The sequence below is a fragment of the Mercenaria mercenaria genome, chromosome 2, assembly GCF_021730395.1.
Source record: "Mercenaria mercenaria strain notata chromosome 2, MADL_Memer_1, whole genome shotgun sequence".
Taxonomy (NCBI): domain Eukaryota; kingdom Metazoa; phylum Mollusca; class Bivalvia; order Venerida; family Veneridae; genus Mercenaria; species Mercenaria mercenaria.
The window spans coordinates 57,341,515-57,367,647 of NC_069362.1; the positions used below are offsets into that span (position 1 = coordinate 57,341,515).

At 35.0% G+C, this 26,133-nt stretch overlaps 1 protein-coding gene across 10 annotated transcripts in view; it reads left to right on the forward strand.

Moving 5' to 3' along the window:
• The first annotated feature begins 90 nt into the window (after positions 1-90).
• The window catches only part of LOC123562212 (calcium-activated potassium channel slowpoke-like), a 125,702-nt gene continuing 99,659 nt past the window's right edge, over positions 91-26,133 (forward strand). For 3 of the 10 annotated variants that reach the window (XM_053536671.1, XM_053536674.1, XM_053536673.1), the window contains exons 1-2: positions 91-925; positions 18,737-18,798. In XM_053536671.1, coding sequence (XP_053392646.1) covers positions 590-925; positions 18,737-18,798 — 398 coding nt within the window. In that variant the 5' untranslated portion in view covers positions 91-589. The remainder of the gene's footprint in view (positions 926-18,736; positions 18,799-26,133) is intronic. The other 7 variants (XM_053536678.1, XM_053536676.1, XM_053536680.1 and 4 more) reach the window with 3 other exon arrangements.

Consider the following 26,133-nt stretch of genomic DNA (forward strand, 5'->3'; position numbering starts at 1 on the left):
CTTTTTCAGGCATGCACATGTATTATTATCTTGAAAGAGGATTTATGACCAAGTAGATACAGTCGCTGAGTGGAACTAGATCTAGGTCCAAATATCGAATGCATACAACTGAGCCAGAGTGTTGCAGACATGTATAACTTACACATGCGGCGCATATGTAAGCATTTTCAACGGTGTGCCGAGTATACCGTATACCGAGCTGCGGTAGAAAGTACGACATACCGTGCACTAGCTACCAGCATCCTTACCATACGGCCAAATACCGGATATTTCGCACGAGTCTTGAATCAGACACAGAAATTGTAATAAATTCTATGCCGGTGTGTATTGGAAAACGTTTTTCTCTAAGATTTGTCGATAATCTCTTTCACACAGCCGCTGTATGGCCGAGTATCGGAAATTGCGGCAGTGCTCAGTTGTCTGCTGTTGTCAATAATCTTTCAAACGTTTGTCCCTATGGATATACGAAGGAACGAGTAAACACAATCGTGCTCAGTTATTACAGAACTTCGCATGTGGTTAATATTAATAATGATTAGCAGCAGAAAACAGTTTACTATGTGGATATACGAAAAATAGGAATTAAACAATGTCAGCAGCAAACGCGACAGTTGAGACTTGTGAAGCTGGGAAATGGTATTATTTTCTCTCTTCTAGTTTAATAACGTTAGGAGGTGGACTGGTCGTTATTATAGCATATAGACTGATTCTCTATCTGTGTTGTCGAACCAAAGCTGGCCAGAGGAAAAGTTCTATAATAACACCAAACACAGCAATACATATAGAACCTTCTAAAGACTCCAAGGAGAAAAGTCCAGGGTTGTTCAACATAAAGGGCCATGATCCTGAGGTTGGCTGGCTCACAGAAGCCAAGGATTGGGCTGGTGAGCTGATATCTGGACAGACAACAACTGGCAGAATATTGGTAAGGGGTATATATGCATTATCACATCAATATTTTACTGGTAAACAAGTTTCTGTACTTTATTAAATAGGATTTCATAACTTCAGTTATGCACACAGAATAAATTTACATATAGCCACATAATTACATGTACATGAATAGCACAAATATTTTTTGTAGACTAGTAAACATAAATGAATTAGAGAACTTCGTTAGCATATCAGATTACATATGGGATTATTGTAATCTGACCTATAGATCTTTCAGTCTTCAAGCAGTTTAAATTTTAAGTCCTAAAATTCTATATATTAATTGACATAACTTCTATAAGTGTCATGTTGAATATTGTTGAACATGTGAGTAAAATAAGTGCAAGAAGTTTGCACAAATTTCAATATAATGAATGGAGAAGCTGCTTGAAATTCAAATAAAACACAACATCTTTACAGATCCTTTTACTACATTGCTTAGTTTAAGAAAAAGTAGGATTACTAGTGCAAGCTTTTATAGATAATTATGAATATTTCCTTTGCTTCCAATGCTGTAATCAGTTGTGAATTTGTCAGGCATTGTGTCACATCTAGTTAGGATAAATATGAAATTGACTAGCTCATAACTAAACACAGTATTCACAGTAGTTGACAGTAACTATTCACAGTAGTTGACCATCTCAACATGCTACTCCATATTATAATTACCTGTTATTTGATCATTTACAATGAGCATTTATTTTTATTTTTTACATGCTTTTTAAATACTTTTTTTCGTAATTTATAAATCTTATAGTGATCGAATAACAGTTTCATAATCCACAGTAAAAGGCATCCTAAGAAAAAGTAAGAATTGTAAATAGCATGATGATCAGTTTCTTATAAAACATAATAAGCTGCCTAATCTCTCTCACTCTTTCAACAGTGTGACAGTACACTACAAGAGCCTTAATTATAGAAAATAAAAATGTAAGAACACTTAAAGGTACAGAAATTATGCAGTGCACTTGTTGATTTACTTTATATTATCATTAAAACTGTTTAAACTGTTCCTGCTAATTAATCAGCAAAAGAAAAGAAAAATAACAAATAACAAAAAGTAATGTACATATTTGTATGAATGTATGGCCATTAAGTCACAGTATATTTTTCTTTTTTAACTACTGACTTGTATACCTGATTTCTATACCTGAATTGTATACCTGACTTCTATACCTGACCTCTGTATCTTGTATACCTGACTTGTATACCTGACTTAATTGTGTACCAATTAGTTGGAAGATTACAATAATAATAGGATTTTATTGTTGCAGCTGTTACCTGGTGCAGTGATGTTATACACTAGTATATTCACCTATATATTATACTACTATTATAATACTACACCAATTATTAATAGCTCTATTGATCTTGAATTCTATGTCATTGCTAATTGTCTTCAATTGAATTTGGTATATGAAAGAGTGCCCTTGCAACATTTTCTTTTTGCTAGGTCTATGTAAACGTGACTTTCACAAATTGGAATCCAGTTGAAGGCTTAAAATCCATATGAAACATGTTTGCAGTAGTATGTTTCAAAACAGGGAGACAACAATTTAACATGGAATCTAGATACACATTTATTTTTCCAGCTTCATAGGATTGTGACGAACAGTTTTATGTTTGCTTTTGTTATCTATTATCTTTTCTTCTGTTACATAATACTTGGAAAGTGGCACCACAGAATGTGACTATATATAAGGTTATTATCTTTTTCTTTTTGGTACTTGAAGGTTTTCTTTCTTGTTTTTGTTAACTTTCGGTTTAAACTTATGCATGAAGTTTTCATGAGCTAGCGCGGGCTTTAGTTCATTCGAGGTTTACTACAAACAGCGTTAACACGTAGGTTCACCAAATTCTGATAATAGTTTTTACAGAATAATGAGGAGATAGTTTTAATGTCAGTTTTACTGTAAAATAAATAACATAAGTTTCTTTAAGAAATTCATAGATTTATAATTGAATGACAGTTCAGGGACATTATTCAATTTTTTCACATTGTTTTTGTTTTTGTTTGGCACATTCATTTTTCTAGTACAAACATTAATAATGATGTAACTCAAAGTAAATACTCGGAAAGCAGGGGGTTGAGAGAGCCTTTTCGCTGGTCAGAGCCCCGGATTCTCCCTACCTCCCCCCTCATATAATAATAATATTCAAAAAAAAAAAAAAATAAAAATAAAAAAAAAATATAAATAAACAAAAAAGAGTTAGGGTTGGGGCAGCCGGCTCGCAGCATATGATTAACCTGTATTTCCGGGTTGTTTTAAATAAATGAATAAATAAAAAACAAAACGATTGTTTTTAACAGATTTAAAATTAAGAGAAAATGTCTAAAGAGTAAGATTTTTGACACGTAGTTGTAATACATACGAGCTGTTCATTCCTTTATTGCAAACGTTCATAGACATTCAAGTGTATATACGATTTAATATGAAGTAATATTAGATTTAAAGATTGTTTTATGATGTCTTTACATTATGTTTCGACATATTGATTGCGTTAGTAAATGTATATTAGAAAGAATTGTGGTATTGATACCAGATAATTTTTGATTATATATATTATATAATATTATATATATTGAATACATTCTGTTGATATATTGTGTCATGTGCTATTGATTTGATACATAACAGTAGTAAACCGCAATCTTTGAAACTTATTTGTGTTAAGTTGTTTCCTTGGTATAAGTTCTATAGTAAAGGAAAGAAATAATTTATTTTCAGATGAACGAAGTGAGGGAGAAAATAAGAATATATATTATCGGTATTCACCCAAAACATGCTTTCGCCGTTCGGGGGTGGTGCTAATAACTACTGGCAAGAAATATCAATTTCGGCAGTTAACAACATCATCAAAATGCAATTAATTATTTCATAGACAAGTTCTTGGAACATTTAATACATAAGTTGTTAAATAATTTATTATAAATTGATACAACAGATAGATCTACACCTGTCTGTATTAGCCGACATCACAACACAGTCTGTTAATTTGTTTTTTAAAGGTAGTGGGTAAGTGTGCAATTAGATACCAGGGCCTTCTCTTGACCCTGATTCTGGCATGTCTTTTATTCATATTTGTCTTTTTATTTTATGCTTTTCAGTGAAATACTGGAATATAATTTATCAGTGAAATAAAATTAATATTAATTTTTTCAGCAGACAAAAAGGAAAAGATAAACCCCAGTCTATGCAAGTACTTTGTCTCATGTATATATGTGACGAGAATATAACCTAATGTAGAATAATTCACAGTGGCTGCAGAAATATCAATAGTAAATGTTGGTTGATCAATTTCTCACACAGAAATGTTAAAAATTTAATTATTCATGGATGGAAGAATTCTACATTTACTTGACATGTTTACAAAGACAAAACATGGCTCTGTATCAAAATAATAATGAGAAAGAAGGAACAAATATCCAAATGTATAAGCACTGTTTCCTGGAACTGTCAGCAGTTTCCTGCATATGCCAGTCATTTCAAATTAATTCAGACATTCTCCAAAGTTCTTGATGATTTGTTTTCAGTTATGTTACAATATACAAAATGAGTTTACCCCACAAAAACATATGCTGGACTTACAGAAAGAATTTATAAATCAACAAAATAAATGTACTAGTTTTGGACATTTTTGCAATAAAACATACAGAATTTTTACATAACAGTAGACTAAGGTCCCCCTACATTGGCATATGTTATAATAACCAGTAATAATTGCTTAGACTCGTAGGAATTCATTGGGGAGTAGATATAGGAATCACTTTGCTTCACGTAAAAATTCTTTCTATTTCTACCTTGATGAACATTGGAGTAAATGTTAAAGAATGCTAAAGGGATTTCATTAAAACATGCAGTCAATATAAACCATAGTTACGGGAAGTGCAGAGCAGCAGCCTTGTTGCAGAATTAATTCTCGGTACATTTCTAAAACAAGCTACCTCATGTCACAGTTGACGAAGTACCATGGGGAAGCATCTATCAGTTCCAGTGATCAGTTTGTTCAAACAAATGTGTCAGCTAGTAGACATGCTCCTACATGTTACTAATACAACAGTACAGTTCAAAGTTGCATTCTGATTCACTCTTGTATTGTTGTAAATAATCAGAACAATGGCAAGTAAGAGGGTTGGTGTTAGCCCTTTCGTAGTTCTGCGTGTTAAGATTAAAAATTTTTCTTTACTGTAGAATTTGATGAAACCTTGATATTTTAGAACTTCAGAATTATGTAGAAAATTCAGCAAAAGAAAATTAAAGATTATAGGCCGTGTGTTTGATTTTTTGTTAGACTTGTTTGAAAAAGTTTGGACTTCACAAAAAAAAAGTTTTCACAATGGAAGTATGTCTTTGTGAAAGCACACAAGTCCAAATTTTGATTACATTTTCGGGAGTAGAAATTTTTCTACAATGTAGATTTTAATGAAACTTCTCACAGTCATAAATAAACTTATGGCCAACAATATGGTTTATTCTATTATGCTTGTCTCTGTTAAAACACTCTTACACTAGAACATGCGGTGACATCAAAGTTTTTGTTGCGACAGAGAAAGAGGGCTTCTATATTTTATCTACTGTTTTAGATTAGGGGCATATTAAATAATTTATAGCAAAACTGTGTTTTAACACTATTTATACACTCAGGCAGTAATACGTCGTACAAATAATTTTTATTATTATTACGCCCAATGTATCGTGCATAAATAGTGTTAAAACACTCTTTTGCCACAAATTATTTCTTAAATAAAACATTTCCCTCATGAAATTTATCTTCTGAATATTGTCTGAAAACTTCTGAAACATGTCTTAACATATGCTGAAAAATTCTGAACAGAAAGTTGGTGTCTGAAGACTGACTGAACATGAATTCTGTCTTCTGAAAATTGTCTTAATACTTTCTGATTATTTCTGAATAATATCTTAATATTTAAGAAAATAGTTAAGAATAATTCAGACACTGAAATCTTCTGAATTATTGCTGAAACAAGGCTTATTGTTCAGTAACGTTTTTCAGATATTATTCAGAAAGGGATCATTTCTGAATATGTCTGAAAACAAGACTTAATATCATTTTTCTGAACTCTCTACTGAAATTTCCTGAAAGACTAAGAAGTAAATTCAAGATATATCAGATGACAGATATTTTTCAAAACTTCTACTGAAATGCATATCAGAAATAAGAAAACTAGAGCTATATCCATAAGACATCACTCTTGAATTTTCTCAGCGCTTGAATCTGAATTATTAAAGCTTTTCTAGTAAAAACGTTATAACCGTAACCAAAACATTCTAAGTTAAAAAGGGACATAACTGTCAAAATTCAAATCAGAGTTATGGGGATCTCCTGGTGCAGACTTTGATAGTATAACTATTTTAAGTTTCAAGTCAAAAACTTTGATAGCAAAAGAGGTATTTGACTTTATAAAAAGTTTCAACCAAAAAATTCTGACTTAAAAAGTGGCATAAAGTTATTATTATTCCTTTTCTTGAGAAGGAATGTTACAGTTTGGTTAGTCACACTTGACTGAGCTACTGATATCGAAAGCTGTTGTCATTACAAGCTGGCCAGTCAAACTCCGTGACCTTAGAAATAACCTCTGACGTTAAAACTATTCTTTCCTAATTGAGGCGACTCTCTGACTGAACGCGTCCATGGATTACATATTACTAAACCTGAGGATGGTTGACTGATTCTTTTATTTCCTCCATTCTTGAAGAATATAACATATGTACAAAAAAATTTACATGTAAACAACTAAATATTATCGTTATCTTCAAATGCATGGTAAATATGTCTGAACAGAAATATGAACAAGTACTGAATACATACTGAAGTGGGCCAATTTCTAACATTATTCAGACTTTTTGTTTTCAGAAATATTCAGATGTTTTCAGCAATTCTTCAGAAACATGTCTGAATACATTCTGAAAACGTATTCTGAATTTATCTGAACAGAAATCTGAACAAATACTGAATGCAGTCTGAATACATACTAAAGTGGGCCAATTTCAAACATTATTCAGACAATTTTTTCACACAATATTCATATGTATTCAGCCATTGTTCAGACAACAGTTCAGACAATATTCAGAAGATAAATTTCATGAGGGAAATTAGGTCCATGCGCTTGTTTTTCAGATTTTTTGCCCATGATTAAAGAGATCCACACATTTCAAGCTGATTTTAATTAAGACATTATTTGGAATTATTTGATATGCCAAATGTTGTTATATCATATTTGAATTTTGAAACTTTCTATTTATCACATAAAATCCTTTAAGGGCCCCACAGAGGTTTTAAAGTTGATTGTTTACTACAATAATGTTTAGTAAAAGGCAACAAATGTAATTTTATTTCATTTATTTTATTAAACATATCTTACATCTAGATCTAATTATTTTCAACATTTAAATTAACTTAATGTAAATTGATTATGATTCATGCATATCCATTTACCGTAGACAAAACTGACAGGTACCCGTATTCTGTTTTTATACGCCCAAAGGGATGTATTATGTTATGACGCTGGTGTCCGTCTGTCCGTCTGTCCGTTAGCAATTTCGTGTCCGCTCTGTAACTCTTGAACCCCTTGAAGAATTTCAAGGAAACTTGACACAAATGTTCACCACACCGAGACGATGTGCAGAACACATGTTCCGGATGTCTCGCTTCAAGGTCAAGGTCACACTTAGGAGTCAAAGGTCATATCAGTTTGTTTCGTGTCCGCTCTGTAACTCTTGAACCCCTTGAAGGATTTCAAAGAAACTTGACACAAATGTTCACCACACTGAGACGACGTGCAGAGCGCATGTTCTGGATGTCTCGCTTCAAGGTCAAGGTCACACTTAGGAGTCAAAGGTCATATCAGTTTGTTTCGTGTCCGCTCTGTAACTCTTGAACCCCTTGAAGGATTTCAAAGAAACTTGACACAAATGTTCACCACACCGAGACGACGTGCAGAGCGCATGTTCCAGACGACTTGCTTCAAGGTCAAGGTCACACTTAGGGGTCAAAAGTCCTATCAGTTTGTTTTGTGTCCGCTCTGTAACTCTTGAACTGCTTGAAGGATTTCAAAGAAACTTGGCAGAAATGTTTACCACACTGAGGCGATGTGCAAAGCGCATGTTCCGGATGACTCACTTCAAGGTCAAGGTCACACTTAAGGGTCAAAGGTAATATATGACTTTGCTTAGTGTATATTGCTCTGCATTGCAGTGCTCTTGTTTTTATTTGGCAGATCTCTTTTTTGTACTTACAATATTTATTTTTTTTTAATTACTTCCCTTTTATGTTACTATAAATAGCTTATTTTGAAACTTTTTTATTATTGGCCGTAGGGAAAAACCGAGACCACTTTTCTGTGGTACAACATGGATGGTACTTCCAATTTTTAGGTCTATTTTTACATACCTGTACCTGATAAGGATTTTTTTGTAGACTTTGAATATTTTTTTTGTGGACTTAGATTTGTTTTTTGAAGTTTTCCTTTTGTTGTTCCAGTCCTTTGGGCTACAACAGTCAAATTCTTAAAGTTTTGCTCCCTTCCTATGATGTAAGCCTACGGGCGTATATTGCCCCATTTGGCGGCGCTCTTGTTCATTATGGTTTAGGAGTATATCACCAAAACACAGAAATTTTTGATAAACGAACAACATCGTTACCAATATTTTTCCTGCCCATTACATGTTCTGCCGTACTGTCCCGTACTTAAAATATTCTGAAAAAGTTGTCCCCCTTTGAGAATAAATGCCATTTGTAAATAAATAAAAATAAACAATTGCTCAAAACTGTGTTCCACCTAGTTATGTGAAATTTCAACACTCGCACGCTATTGCAAATGGATCAAAACAAACATGTGTAACAGTTCTTTGAAAATGGTCAGTTTTTAAAGGCGTTTGACTGTCCGGAAGTGAGGCCCATTTAGGCAGTCCTTTTCCGGAATTCAATGTTTGTATCAGTGTACTGCCACTTGTTTTGTAGTTTTTGTAATGATAGTGTGTATATTACTCTACAAAACAAGTGTCAGTATACTGAAATATACATTGAATTCCGCAAAAGGACTGCCAAAAGGGGATCCACTTCCGGACAGTCAAGTGCCTTTAAAAACTCACCATTTTCAAGGAACTGTTAAACATGTTCGTTTTGATGCATTTGCAATAGCGTGCGAGTGTTGAAATTTCACATAACTAGGTAGAACACTGTTTTCAGCAATTGTTTATTTTTATTTCTTTACAAATGGCATTCATTTTCAAAGGGGGACAACTTTTTCAGAATATTTTAAGTACGGGACAGTACGGTAGAACATGTAATGATCAGGTAAAATATTGGTAATGATGTTGTTCGTTTATAAAATATTTCTGAGTTTTGGTGATATACTCCTAAACCTTATATTCTGAAAAGATGGTAACATCAAATAGACATCTGATATCTGATATTGTTCTATATAATTATATATACATATATACAGAGAGAAATGTTGAAACATATGTTCCTGCTATCAGCATGATATAGTCATTTTATTCTCCTTGCAACTGCTTGTTTTTGTTTTCATCAAATATATTTCTAAAGCTTTCAAGCTTGCTTCTTTGTAAGGCCAGGGGTAAGCCTCTTTGATACACCATTTCTAAAGAATAGTCTGACCTCACTACAGGCTGGGAGTGTTTTGACATCTATATTTTATAATATTGATGATTAAACAAAGATTATCTGTGTCGGATTGTAAGAAATTACATTCCTTTAGTTTAGTAGTACATTCGATATTGTAAATATATAAGCTTATTCGTATTAACTAAGTGCATTGGTATGTTTAATTTATGCATAATTAGCATACTAGTATGCAATTTTAATATATATATGTGTGCATTTATTTACACATGGCACACAAAATTGTAAATAGGTCAGTAGGTCAGACTGGAAGACCTGTCATCAGGTCAAGTTAGTACTTTTTAGGTTTTTATGGAACTAATATGAATTATTGCAAACATTTTTTTTTCATTTAGAGAAAGGTGCAATTCAAGTCATGTGCTCAAAAATTCATTTAAAATATTGTTCAAGGTGGGGCACCGTACATCTCCCATTCAGGGTAATAGAAGAACAGTCAGTGCTAATCTTCATATTGTCTTGACAACATTGTAAGACATAGTTGTCAAGGCTGTACAAAGGCCACGAGTGTGATCGGGGTTAAAGGGGCGGTTGCCCCATGTGGGGGGTCTGGGGGGCGAAGTCTCTGGAAGCCAGAGACGCTGTCATATGAAAAATTTAGTGTTTTTTTTTTTTTCAACACAAAATAGACCTGGTTTTGAATTGTCTCCCTCCATGTTTACTTTTTGTGACATTTATTCATTCGATAGAAATTACACGTTGCATCGGTGAATGTAAAAGCTGTATTATATGGTATGAAACGGTATGAAAACACAATGTCAATGCCGCCAGGCAAGTTTGATTCAATGATTTTCAACAAAAAAAAAATTGATTGTTTTATTTTAGAGTAGTAGGCGTGTGAGCGTGATCTAGAAGGGCCGAAATGAGTGTGACATGCGCAGTGCGTGTGTCTTGACAGGTATGGTAAGATATCGTCTTAACATCACTCTGCACAAAAAAAACAAACACCAGTTTGCAGTGGGCAAGACTTGCGACAGGTTTATTTAGAAGACAGGTTTCGTAACATACAGCATAATAATACTCTCCATATTCATACATATTCAAGTGCAGTCATCCATTTTACTCTGATATCACTTAGGTGTAATACATGCCACAATCAAATTAATCAGGAATATTTAAGCAGCTGCTGTAAACAGTAATGATACTTCTATGTTATAAACAGAATACTATACCACTTGAAAAATTTGATCGTATTTTCGTCATTGGAATTATGGCCGCACACGAAAAACTCCCTAAGAGCCCACACATTAAATAAAAATGTTGTATTATACCAGATTTTAGCTTTAAGAAAATGTGTCACCGAGGCTAAAATAAAAATTGTATGGCACAAAATCAAAATGATTTCTCAGAATATTCCTCCAAAAGTTGGATAATGGATCTTATCCAAGCGTGTATATGTTAATAATCAATTTATACATAATAGCTACATAAAAACTTCGAATTTGAATAGCAAAATAGATTTACAACCTGTAAGCATGAAGTCTAGCCTAAAACTAAAGAACACCCGCTAGTCCATCAAATACCCACCAAATATCACATGACTAAACTGCATGACTGATTCGCGCCAAATATTCTTTCCCCGCAAATATTTGCGCTATTTAATGTTAAGATATTCGTTCTGCGCTATACTGTGAAATGCGCAGAACTGTAAAAGAAATCAACAATATTGTGAATTTATTCTGAGTTGTGGTTGTTAGATAGATTGAATTGTACATGTTGATAATTAGCTATTGTAAAAAAATTAGATATAGTTATATGAAGTATTAACTTTATCAAAATATAAATAGTAGCACTTTTCTAGAGATGCTGAAACATTCGTGCTATTCTTCAGTTCTTGTAGCTCAGGTTCATATTTATGATTAAGATTCATTATGATGACAAGTTGTATGAAAATGTAAATTATTTATACCTTTAACATGTCAGAGCAAATCCTACAGATAGACACTCCGTTATCATAAGTTTCACTGAAAATAGCTTTTCCTTAGAAAAATCAGACACTCCGTTATCATAAGTTTCACTGGAAATAGACACTCCGTTATCATAAGTTTCACTGAAAATAACTTGTCCTTAGAAAAATCAGAATTATTGAATTATGTCAAGATTAAACAAGCATCACTTTCATCAAATGTCATGAAACTGGTTAGAAACCCAGGAACTAGCAAAGTATAACTGTGGGCGAGTACTATATACATAAAAATACTTACTTAGGTGAAAGAGTATGGAAAGCTAGTGCACCATGCTTATTGCAAAGTGACAAATATTTAATGCTAAATGGCAAATGCCAAATACTTAATACTAAATGCTACATACCAAAATACTGTATGTGATATACTTAATGCTAAATGCTAAAATGTCAAAATTTAGCTTAAATGCCTATTACCAAATGATAATGCTAATTGTCTGACATTTTTTTTAACTTTATGTGTTAGTGATCCATATCTCTTAAACTATAATGTATATAACTTTCAGTTATTTCAAAATATATAATATTGTAGCAGTCTGATTTCTGCAGTAACATGTACTTGTCGTGGGAATTAACATGGAAACAGAACTGACTACTCTAAAATAATTAGAAAAAAAGTTTTATAGAGACAAAGCTAGGCAAATGACTATTTAAGGATGTGTTCATATACTGATATATTCAGCAGCACTTAGGAATAAGCATTTGGCATTTATTGTTTCACATTTCGCAAAAAAAAAACAATTAGCTTTTATTTAAGTACCGTTTTACAGTCAGTACTTGACAATGAATTATTACTTTGATTACAATATTGAACTTACCTGCTCTAAAAATTTATATGCATTTTGTGAGAAATTAAGTAACGACATTATGGTTAAAACTTTCTAGAATCATTAGAAATAAGTCATTGCACAAGTTTTGTGCCAATTAATATTTTTGCCGAAAATTTTTTCTAACACCATATTGGAAATTGAGAGTAAACAGGGGCACTGTGAGGCTTTGTATCAGGAGCTGGCAGTGTGTTGGAGTTGGAAGCTTATGTAGCAAAACACAATATAGTTTAGCTTGTTATTTTATGCTGCAAAAAAAAGAGACTATTGAAAAAACAAAGATGTAGATACCAGTAGTTCATCTGCACAAAAATCAATACTGTGTTCGGCTCTGGCACAGCTTTTGAAAAATAAAAAACATGTAACAGTAAAAAACATGTGAACTGCCTTGTTTCATTATACATGTATATGATTCCCTCATTAATACATGCCTGAATCCAGTGAAATTTTTAATGAATGTATCTTTGAATTATTTGAAAACATAATGTGTTATCCCGTTGATTTGAAGCAATAAATAGTTCTACAAGGAACTTGGGACTGAAACTGTTTTCTCTGTAATGTTTTCTCTACAATGTTTTCAGGTCAGAGGCATTCATCCACTGATATACTCAGCTCTACATTTGAATATAAATTCAGTATGGAAGACCGAGGCACCATACTTATTGCCAAATGCCAAATAGTTAATTCTAAATGCCAATGTCAGTAATGTAATGCTAAATGCCAATTACTTAATGCTTTAAGTGCTTCATATCAAATGCATAATGCTTAAAGTCAAATGCTAATTGTCACATAGGTAATTAATGCTAAATGATAAATGCTATTCGTCAAAATCTGTATGAGTTAATGATTTCTATCTCTTAACCTAATGAATTTAACTTTTAATTATTTGAAGTTATACACATGTAATATTCTACAGGCCTGATTTGAAACAAAACATCTTTTATCTGCCATGAGACTTGGGCATATGGGACCGAAACTGTATTTTGTTTAGAACAGTTTCTGAATCAATAGATTCAAAGTTAAATAACAAAGGGCAATGCATTCATACTCTGATATATTCAGCTCTTTTTAGCTCACCTGTCATATAGTGACAAGGTGAGCTTTTGTGATCACCCTTCGTCCGTCATCCGTCGTCAGTCCGTGCATCCGTCCGTCAACAATTTCTTGTTAAATAAGCATCTAGCAATAAGCATTTATTGTTTTGCAAATACCATTCGACATTTAGTATTTGATATTAAGCATTTGACAAATAGCATTTGTCATTTAGCATGGTGCACACCACCGGCCTTTCATAATTCAGCATTTGTTATTAACAGTTAGCATTTATCATTTGACAGTCAGTATTAATTATAACATTAAACATTGGGCAAATAGCTGGTTTCTCAATACTGCACTCAAATGTTTTTTTCACAGACCAACTGTCAGTAACGTGCACACTGGTATTTGGGTGACAATGTTTGAAGAAAGAATTGAGAATATGTGGCAGATGCTTTGTGCTGATGAAAGCACTGACTTTCCTGTCTTCAATGCTTTTTATTGATGCTTTTTATTTTTATTAAAGTCCATCGAGAAATGAAACAATCATAAGCTAAAATGTTACCTGAATTGAGCTATTTTTACCATGTGTACAATATCGAAAAGTCACATGGGTTGTTCACCCTGATAATTTTTCATCATTTGATTAATAATAAACTTAAAGGAGTTTTTTGGGGGTTTTTTGGTGTTGGAAAAGGCATCTGCTTATTATGCCCCCCTTCGAAGAAGGAGGGGTATATTGTTTTGCAGATGTCGGTCGGTAGGTCGGTCGGTCGGTCGGTCTGTCGGTCGGTCGGTCGGTCGGTCGGTCGGAATGTAGACCTATCCGTTTCCGGATGATAACTCAAGAACGCTTGGGCCTAGGATCATGAAAGTTGATAGGGAGGTTGGTCATCACCAGCAGATGACCCCTATTGATTTTGAGGTCTGTATGTCAAAGGTCAAGGTCACAGTGACCCTGAATAGTAAAACGGTTTCCGGATGATAACTCAAGAACGCTTGGGCCTAGGATCATGAAAGTTGATAGGGAGGTTGGTCATTACCAGCAGATGACCCCTATTGATTTTGAGGTCAGTATGTTAAAGGTCAAGGTCACAGTGACCCTGAACAATTAAACGGTTTCCGGATGATTACTCAAGAACGCTTGGGCCTAGGATCATGAAAGTTGATAGGGAGGTTGGTCATCACCAGCAGATGACCCCTATTGATTTTGAGGTTAGTATGTTAAAGGTCAAGGTCACAGTGACCCTGAACAATTAAACGGTTTCCGGATGATAACTCAAGAACGCTTCAGCCTAGGGTCACGAAAGTTGATAGGCAGGTTGGTCATGACCAGCAGATGACCCCTATTGATTTTGAGGTCAGTATGTCAAAGGTCAAGGTCACAGTGAACAGGAACAGTTAAATGGTTTCTGAGCAATAACTCAAGAACGCTTGGGCCTAGTTTCAGGAAAATTGATAGTTAGGTTGGCCATGACCAGCAGATGACCCCTATTGATTTTGAGGTCATTAGGTCAAAGGTCAAGGTCGCATTGGCCAGGAACAGTTAAACAGTTTCTGATCTTCTTGTCCAAAACCATAGGGCCTAGGGCTTTGATATTGGGTATGTAGCAAAATCTAGTGGTCCTCTACCAAGATTGTTCAGATTATTTCCCTGGGGTCAAATATGGCCCCATCCCGGGGGTCACATGGTTTATATAGACTTATATAGGAAAAAAATTTGAAAAACCTCTTGTCCAAAACCACAGGGCCTAGGGCTTTGATATTTTGTATATGACATCATCTAGTGGTCCTCTACTAAGATTGTTCAAATTTTTCCCCAAGGGTCAAATATGGCCCTGCCCTGGGGGTCACATGGTTTACATAGACTTATATAGGGAAAAACTTTGAAAATCTTCTTGTCCAAACCACAAAGACTATGGCTTTGATATTTTGTAATGTAGCATCATCTAGTGGTTCTCTACCAAGGTTGTTCAAATTATCCCTCTAGGGTCAAATAAGCCCCGCCTCAGGGGTCACATGGTTCATATAGACTTATATAGGGAAAAACTTAGAATATTCATGTCCATAACTTACATCATTCAAATTTGGACCACATGTATAGTTTTGAGTGGCAAGATGAACCTTGACATGAGTTGACCTTGATCTTGACCTAGTGACCTACTTTCACATTTCTTTAGCTACAGCCTTCAAATTTGGACCACATGCATAGATTTGTGTACTGAAACAAACTTTGACCTTGTTATTGACCTAGTGACCTACTTCCACATTTTTGAAGGTACAGACTTCAAATTTGGACCACATGCATAGTTTTATGTCCCAAAATAAAATTTGACCTTGATTATGACCTCGTAACCTACTTTCACATTTCTCAAGCTACAGCCTTCAAATTTGAACCACAAGCATAGTTTTGTGTACTGAAATTAACTTTGATCTTGAGATTGACCTAGTGACCTACTTTCACATTTCTGAAGGTACAGGCTTCAAATTTGGATCACTTGCATAGTTTTGTGTTCCGAAATAAAATTTGACCTTGATTTTGACCTAGTGACCTACTTTCACATTTTTCAAGCTGCAACCTTCAAATTTGAACCACATGCATAAGTGAGCATATAATTTGTTCCTTATGCAATTACTAAATGCATCAAGGGGGGCATTTCGTGTTCGACGAGCTCTTGTATTTACATAGCCTGTCATAGGTGCCTATTAGATCTTGTTAGCTCACCTGTCACGAAGTGACAAGGTGAGCTTTTGTGATCGTGCAGCGTCCGTCGTGCGTGCGTGCGTAAACTTTTCCTTGTGACATCTCTAGATGTCACATTTTTCATGGGATCTTTATGAAAATGGGTCAGAATGTTCATCTTGGTAAATTCTAGGTCAAGTTTGAAACTGGATCACGTGCCGTCAAAAACTAGGTCAGTAGGTCTAAAAATAGAAAAACTTTGTGACCTCTCTAGAGGCCATAATTTTCAATGGATGTTCATGAAAATTGGTCAGAATGTTCATCTTGATGATATCTAGGTCAAGTTCGAAACTGGGTCACATGCCTTCAAAAACTAGGTCAGTAGGTCTAAAAATAGAAAAACCTTGTGACCTCTCTAGAGGCCATATATTTTAAAAGATCTTCATGAAAATTGGTCAGAACGTTCACCTTGATGATATCTAGGCCAAGTTCGAAACTGGGTCACGTGCCGTCAAAAACTAGGACAGTAGGTCAAATAATAGAAAAACCTTGTGACCTCTCTAAAGGCCATATTTTTCATGGGATCTGTATGAAAGTTGGTCTGAATGTTCATCTTGATGATATCTAGGTCAAGTTCGAAACTGGGTCACATGCGGTCAAAAACTAGGTCAGTAGGTATAAAAATAGAAAAACCTTGTGACCTCTCTAGAGGCCATATATTTCATGAAATCTTCATGAAAATTGGTCAGAATGTTAACCTTGATGATATCTAAGTCAAATTCGAAAGTGGGACACGTGCCTTCAAAAACTAGGTCAGTAGGTCAAATAATAGAAAAACATTGTGACCTCTCTAGAGGCCATATTTTCCATGGGATCTGTATGAAAGTTGGTCTGAATGTTCATCTTGATGATATCTAGTTCAAATTCGAAAGTGGGTCACGTGCCGTTAAAAACTAGGTCAGTCGGTCAAATAATAGAAAAACCTTGTGACCTCTCTAAAGGCCATATTTTTCAATGGATCTTCATGAAAGTTAGTCTGAATGTTCATCTTGATGATATCTAGGTCAAGTTCGAAACAGGGTCATGTGCGGTCAAAAACTAGGTCAGTAGGTCTAAAAATAGAAAAACCTTGTGACCTCTCTAGAGGCCATACTTTTGAATGGATCTCCATAAAAATTGGTCAGAATGTTCATCTTGATGATGTCTAGTTCAGATTTGAAAGTGGGTCACGTGCCTTCAAAAAGTAGGTCAGTAGGTCAAATAATGAAAAAACGTTGTGACCTCTCTAGAGGCCATATTTTTCATGGGATCTGTATGAAAGTTGGTCTGAATGTTTATCTTGATGATGTCTAGGTCAAGTTTGAAACTGGGTCAACTGTGATCAAAAACTAGGTCAGTAGGTCTTGAAATAGAAAAACCTTGTGACCTCTCTAGAGGCCATACCCTTGAATGGATCTTCATGAAAATTGGTCAGAATGTTCACCTTGATGATGTCTAGGTCAAGTTTGAAACTGGGTCACATGCCTTAAAAAACTAGGTCAATAGGTCAAATAATAGAAAAACCTTGTGACCTCTCTAGAGACCATATTTTTCAATGGATCTTCATGAAAATTGGTCAGAATTTTTATCTTGATAATATCTAGGTCAGGTTCAAAACTGGGTCACATGAGCTCAAAAACTAGGTCACTATGTCAAATAATAGAAAATACAACGTCATACTCAAAACTGGATCATGTGGGAAGAGGTGAGCGATTCAGGACCATCATGGTCCTCTTGTTTTTTAAAGGTATGCACAAAATTTTATTGTATTGTGAACAATAGAAGCAAGCCAGGTCTGGTAATTATCATAGACGTTTTCCTAACAAGAGTGCATGCCAGTAGGCAAAGGAGGCATAAATTTATTTCCAACTTTCAGAGAGGTTTAGTTAAACAGAGAGAAGTTTCTGTCAGTTTTATGTATCTTACCAACTCCAGATAAATTTTTATACAGTTGTCAGAAATAAATCTTGTCAAGGTAAGGGCAATATAGTAAACAAACAGAATTACATAAATATCAGAGTAGTATGGAAAGCCAGAGCTGTCTTATGTTAGATGAATACATTTAGGTATCTTCTTTTCCTGTTATTTCTTGTTAATTACTGTGTTATCATGTTGACTTGCAATGCTATCATGTCTAATGTATGTACTACATATATTTTGTCAGAGTGACATATTATTTTGTTGAATGACCATGCAACATGCTATCATGTCCAGTTACACTATCTTATCAGAGTGAGGTACTGTTTTGTTAAACAACCATCTTATTTTCTCAAAGTAACATGCTATCACCAATGTGTATACTGTCTTGTCAGAGTGGCATACTATTTTGTTAAACAACCATCTTATTTTCTCAAAGTAACATGCTATCACCAATGTGTATACTGTCTTGTCAGAGTGACATTCTATTTTGTTAAACGACCATCTTATTTTCTCAAAGTAACATGCTGTCACCAATGTGTATACTGTCTTGTCAGAGTGACATACTATTTTGTTAAACGACCATCCTATGACAGCTCCGGCATTCCATAAGGTAGGCTAATGCTAAGTTTTGGTTTTAATGGAACTTGATTTTACTATCATTCTAATTTTCAGGTGTGTCTGGTGTTTGTCCTAAGTATTGCGTCACTAATAATCTACTTCATTGATGCCTCAACGTAAGTATTATATTTATAATCTACATATTTTTCCTGTCTGTCTGTCTCTCGAGATCTCTTTATCTCTCTCTCACTTTATCTCTCTCTCTCTCTCTCTCTCTCTATGTCCATTCATTAAGATAGTTCTGCACATTTGAAACAAATAGTCCCTTTTTAAACCATATTTTTTCAATGCATCATTGTATCTGAAGGAAATTCTGCTAGAAAAAAATGCTTGATTTTCTAGTTGTTTACCAGTATTTTCAGTATGGCCAAATAAACTTACAGGTCTGTGTGTTTAATTTTTCACAATATGCCAAAATCTATATCAATTGAAGTCTTAACTTTCTGCTATGTTATTATATTTATTTATTTAAAATATAAATTATCGGTTGTCCAAGCTGACTGATACAATAAAATCCATAGCAACATTTGTGCTTTCTGTAAAGTATTGGCTACCTGACATTATTCTAAATTTTCTGGATAAGTGATGTTACGCCATCACTTTCAGGTGATCAAGCATGCAGAACTAAAGAATATACCACTTTCAATAGTTGACATTTAGTATTTGTTGCAACTTCTTTTCTGGTCATAAAATAGGCCATAACTCAGCACTTTATCTTGAAAAACACAACTTCTTTAGCTGACTTTAGTATGGATCACATGACTCAGGGAGAAACTAATAAAATTGACCTGATTTATGGAATATTTGGAAGAATTCTGTATTCTAATCATGGAAGTATTACCAATTTAGTTGCTTTTCTCTTCACAGTAACAGGATATGATATCCTGTTTTCAGTCTTGTCTTGAATGATCTTGGCAATGTAGCATTCTGTCTCCAGTCAGATATTGATTCACTTGGTCCATGTGATATCCTGTCTTCAGTGCAGTATTGAATGATCTGGTCCATGTAACATTCTGCCTGCAGTCTGATATTGAAATGCTTGGTCTATGTGATATCCTGTCTCCTGTGAAGTATTGAATTATCTGGTTCATGTAACATTCTGTCTCAAGTCTAATGTTCAATTACTTGGTCCATGTGATATCCTGTCTCCTGTGAAGTATTGAATGATCTGGTCCATGTAACATTCTGTCTCCAGTCTAATGTTGAATTACTTGGTCTATGTGATATCCTGTCTCCTGTGAAGTATTGAATGATCTGGGCCATCTAACATTCTGTCTCCAGTGAGTCTAATATTGAATTACTTGGTCCATGTGATATCCTGTCGCCTGTGAAGTATTGAATGATCTGGGCCATGTAACATTCTGTCTCCAGTTTAATATTGAATTACTTGGTCCATGTGATATCCTGTTTCCTGTGAAGTATTGAATGATCTGGGCCATGTAACATTCTGTCTCCAGTCTAATATTGAATTACTTGGTCCATGTGATATCCTGTCTCCTGTGAAGTATTGAATGATCTGGTCCATGTAACATTCTGTCTCCAGTCTAATATTGAATTACTTGGTCCATCTGATATCCTGTCTCCTGTGAAGTATTGAATGATCTGGTCCATGTAACATTCTGTCTCCTGTCTAATATTGAATTACTTTGTCCATGTGATATCCTGTCTTCTGTGCAGTATTGAATGATCTGGTCCATGTAACATTCTGTCTCCAGTCTGATATTGGATGATCTGGTTAGCGTAATACCCTGTCTGCATTCTAGTGTTAAATGATTTGGTCAGTGTAATACCCTGTCTCCAGTCTAGTGTTAAATAGTCAGGTCAATGTAATACCCAGTCTCCAGTCAAGTGTTAAATGATCTTGTCAGTGTAATACCCTCTCTCCAGTCTAGTGTTAAATGATCTGGTCAGTGTAATACCCTGTCTCCAGTCTAGTGTTTAATGATCTGGTCAATGTAATATCCTGTTTCCAGTCTATAGTTAAATGATCTGGTAAATGTAATACCCTGTCTCCAGTCTAGTGTTAAATGATCTGGTCAATGTAATACCCTGTCTCCAGTCTAGTGTTAACTGATCTGGTCAGTGTAATACCCTGTCTCCAGTCTAGTGTTAAATGATCTGGTCAATGTAATACCCTGTTTCCAGTGTATAGTTAAATGATCTGGTCAGTGTAATACCATGTCTCCAGTCTAATGTTAAATGATCTGGTCAGTGTAATACCCTGTCTCCAGTCTAGTGTTAAATGATCTGGTCAGTGTAATACCCTGTCTCCAGTCTAGTGTTAAATGATCTGGTCAATGTAATACCCTGTCTCCAGTCTAGTGTTAAATGATCTGGTCAGTGTAATACCCTGTCTCCAGTCTAGTGTTAAATGATCTGGTCAGTGTAATACCCTGTCTCCAGTCTATAGTTAAATGATCTGGTCAATGTAATACCCTCTCTCCAGTCTAGTGTTAAATGATCTGGTCAGTGTAATACTCTGTCTCCAGTCTAGTGTTAAATGATCTGGTCAGTGTTATACCCTGTCTCCAGTCTAGTGTTAAATATCTGGTCAATGTAATACCCTGTTTCCAGTCTATGGTTAAATGATCTGGTCAGTGTAATACCCTGTCTCCAGTCTAGTGTTAAATGATCTGGTCAGTGTTATACCCTGTCTCCAGTCTAGTGTTAAATATCTGGTCAATGTAATACCCTGTTTCCAGTCTATGGTTAAATGATCTGGTCAGTGTAATACCCTGTCTCCAGTCTAGTGTTAAATGATCTGGTCATTGTAATACCCTGTCTGTAGTCTAGTGTTAAATGATCTGGTCAATGTAATACCCTGTCTCCAGTCTAGTGTAAAATGATCTGGGCAGTGTAATACCCTGTCTCCAGTCTAGTGTTAAATGATCTGGTCAGTGTAATACCCTCTCTCCAGTCTAGTGTTAAATGATCTGGTCAGTGTAATACCCTGTCTCCAGTCTAATGTTAAATGATCAGGTCAATGTAGATTCTAATACCCTGTCTCCAGTCTAGTGTTAAATGATCTGGTCAATGTAATACCCTGTCTCCAGTCTAGTGTTAAATGATCAGGTCAATGTAGATTCTAATACCCTGTCTCCAGTCTAGTGTTAAATGATCTGGTCAGTGTAATACCCTGTCTCCAGTCTAGTGTTAAATGATCTGGTCAATGTAATACCCAGTCTCCGATCTAGTGTTAAACAGTCTGGTCCATTTGATATCCTGTCTCCTGTCTGATATTAAATGATCTGGTCAATGTAATATCCAGGGGTGTAAAATTCCACTCGCCAGCTCGCATTGGCGAGTTAAAGTCTGGGTAGGACGAGTGGTCTTCGCTGTATACTCGACCGATCGGGCGAGTGGTTTTTACGTGATAGCTTTAATGAAATTCAGAAATTACATCTCAAAAAACGTCAACTAACTTTGAGACTTTGAATGACTGGAATTTACCCGAGAATCGTAAAGATATCAAAACGTCATGCTGGTAATTTTCCATTCCGAGAGCATTTGCGACCAGTCGTAATATCAAATTTACATTGCGGTTACTTTTGTTTATCAACAATTACACAAAAAACGCGCAAAGTGCATTCATTTTTAGCTCACATGTCACATAGTGACAAGGTGAGCTTTTGTGATCACCCTTCGTCTGTCGTCCGTCAGTGCGTCAACAATTTCTTGTCTGCATGATAGTGGTTTCATTTTTGATTTTATTTTAACCAAACTTGCACACAACTTGTATCACCATAAGATCACGGTTCCTTTCTTGAACTGGCCAGATTCCATTATGGGTTCCAGAGTTATGGCCCCTGAAAGGGCCAGAATTAGCTATTTTGACCTTGTCTGCACAATAGCAGTTTCATTTATGATTTTATTTTAACCAAACTTGCACACAACTTGTATCACCATAAGATCTTGGTTCCTTTCTTGAACTGGCGAGATTCCATTATGGGTTCAAGAGTGATGGCCCCTGAAAGGGCCAGAATTAGCTATTTTGACCTTGTCTGCACAATAGCAGCTTCATTTATGATTTGAATTTAATCAAACTTACACAAAACTTGTGTCACCATAAGATCTCGATTCCTTTCTTGACCCGGCCAGATCCCATAATGGGTTCCAGAGTTATGGCCCCTGAAAGGGCCAAAATTAGCTATTTTGACATTGTCTGCACAATAGCAGCTTCATTTATGATTTGATTTTAACCAAGTCTGCACAATAGCAGCTTCATTTATGATTTGATTTTAACCAAACTTGCACACACCTTGTATCACCACAAGATCTTGCTTCCTTTCTTGAACTGGCCAGATTCCATCATGGTTTCCAGAGTTATGGCCCCTTAAAGGTCCAAAATTGGCTATTTTGGCTTTTGCAGCCATATAGAGACTTCATTTATGGTTTTATTTGATACAAACTTCCAAAATATCTTCAGCAACAATAAATCTTGGATTCCATGACAAATCACATCCAATCGTAGGTTCCAGAGTCATTTTATATCTGATTACCTCCCCTGATTGTAATCAAAATGGATTTATATCAGTAAGTACTTATAGGACTTATTTGAAATTTCGTTATTATTATTAGTTGGACTGAGACAATCAGGGTAGATAACTATGGACTGATTTTATGTCAAATTACCTCCCTTTATTTCAAATTAAAATGGGTATATCTCTGTAACTAATGAAGATACTGATCTGAAATTTCATTTATGTCAACAGATTTATTTGGCAGATCCTTCTTTTGTTCACCTACAATTTTTTTTTTTTTTTAATTACTTCCCTTTTACGCTACTATAAATATCTTATTTTTAGTAACTTTTTTATTATTGGCCGTAGGGAAAAACCGAGACCACTTTTCTGTGGTACAACATGGATGGTACCTCCAATTTTTAGGTGTATTTTGATATATCTATATCGTGTAAGAATTTTTTTTTAGCTCACCTGTCACATAGTGACAAGGTGAGCTTTTGTGATCACCCTTCGTCCGTCGTCCGTCGTCCGTCGTCCGTCCGTGCGTCCGTCAACAATTTCGTGTCTGCACGATAGTGGTTTCGTTTATGATTTTATTTTAACCAAACTTGCACACAACTTGTATCACCATAAGATCTCGGTTCCTTTCTTGAACTGGCCAGATCCCATGATGGGTTCCAGAGTTATGGCCCCTGAAAGGGCCAAAATTGGCTATTTTGACCTTGTCTGCACAATAGCAGCTTTATTTATGATTTGATTTTTACCAAACTGGCACACAACTTGTATCACCATAAGATCTTGGTTCCTTTCTTGAACTGGCCAGATTCCGTTATGGGTTCCAGAGTTATGGCCCCTGAAAGGGCCAAAATTAGCTATTTTGACCTTGTCTGCACAGTAGCAGCTTTATTTATGATTTGATTTTTACCAAACTGGCACACAACTTGTATCACCATAAGATCTTGGTTCCTTTCTTGAACTGGCCAGATTCCATTATGGGTTCCAGAGTTATGGCCCCTGAAAGGGCCAAAATTAGCTATTTTGACCTTGTCTGCACAATAGCAGCTTCATTTATGATTTGATTTTAACCAAACTGGCATACAACTTGTATCACCATAAAATCTTGGTTTCTTTCTTGAACTGGCGAGATTCCATTATGGGTTCCAGAGTTATGGCCCCTGAAAGGGCCAAAATTGGCTATTTTGACCGTGTCTGCACAGTAGCAGCTTTATTTATGATTTGATTTTTATCAAACTGGCACACAACTTGTATCACCATAAGATCTCGATTCCTTTCTTGAACTGGCCAGATTCCTTTATGGGTTCCAGAGTTATGGCCCCTGAAAGGGCCAAAATTAGCTATTTTGACCTTGTCTGCACAATAGCAGCTTCATTTATGATTCGATTTTAACCAAACTTGCACACAACTTGTATCACCACAAGATCTTGGTTCCTTTCTTGAACTGGCCAGATTTCTTCATGGGTTCCAGAGTTATGGCCCCTTAAAGGTCCAAAATTGGCTATTTTGGCTTTTGCAGCCATATAGAGACTTCGTTTATGGTTTTATTTGATACAAACTTCCAAAATAACTTCAACAACAATAATTCTTTGATTCCATGACAAATCAGATCCAAGCGTAGGTTCAGAGTTATTTTATATCTGAATACCTCCCCTGATTGTAATCAAAATGGATTTATATCAGTAAGTACTTATTGTACTTATTTGAAATTTCATTATTGTCATTAGTTGGACTGAGCCAATCAGGGTAGATAACTATGGACTGATTTTATGTCAAATTACCTCCCTTTATTTCAAATTAAAATGGGTATATCTCCGTAACTACTGAAGATACTGATCTGAAATTTCATTTATGTCAACAGATTTATTTGGCAGATCCTTCTTTTCTTCACTTACAATAATTTTTTTTTTTAATTACTTCCCTTTTACGTTACTATAAATAGCTTATTTTTAGTAACTTTTTTATTATTGGCTGTAGGGAAAAACCGAGACCACTTTTCTGTGGTACAACATGGATGGTACCTCCAATTTGTAGGTGTATTTTGACATATCTGTACCTTGTAAGAATTTTTTTTTTCTTTTTGGTTAAATTTCTTCCCTTTGTTGTTACTGTCCTTTGGACTTAGATATTTTTTCTGAGGACCTTCTTTTCCTCAAGTGCAATGATAACAGGTGAGCAATATAGGGCCATCATGGCCCTCTTGTTTCCTTTTTGGTTAAATTTCTTCCCTTTGTTGTTCCTGTCCTTTGGACTTAATATTTTTCCTGGGGACCTTCTTGTCCTCAAATGCAATGATAACAGGTGAGCGATATAGAGCCATCATGAGCCCTCCTGTTTAACATAATTGCTTCAGTTTGTCAACACCGCTTGAGAAGAAATACAATTTGAATTCTATTAAGATTTCAATAAAATATCGACGGAAATGTAAGCAAATTTGTATAAAAACGGTGGAATTTTCATATTATCATTTGTTAAATTTCAAACAGCGTGATTTTAATTACTTATTTCTTTCTAAGAGAAAATAAGTGATACATACTATGGGCATAAAATTCAGACTTCCGGCCAGAAATAACAAAAACCAGAATAAAAAAATCTTCAATAATGAAAAAGCGGCAGTAATTTAAATACATTGAGTAAAACGATTGTTTTGGTAAAGTGCGGCAGAATAGGTTACATGACCTCGTGGACGTAAATAGAAATGTGGTTTTAAAATAAAACTAAATGATGTTGTTGCAGTTTTTAGTAAGCTTTAAATGAATCTTTGTACATGTATTTTTGATAAAATATTCTTCTCAAACGATAATATAAATTCCTTGAGGGCAAGTAGGTCACAGAGGTAGGATTTCCACTGACATTTACTTGTCAGTTTATACGCAATACCGCACATTCGCTTTTAATAACAAATTAAGGAAGAAACTTTTTTTATTGATTTCTGCTTGAATCAAGGCGGTACGATCACACAGTGATGTGTCA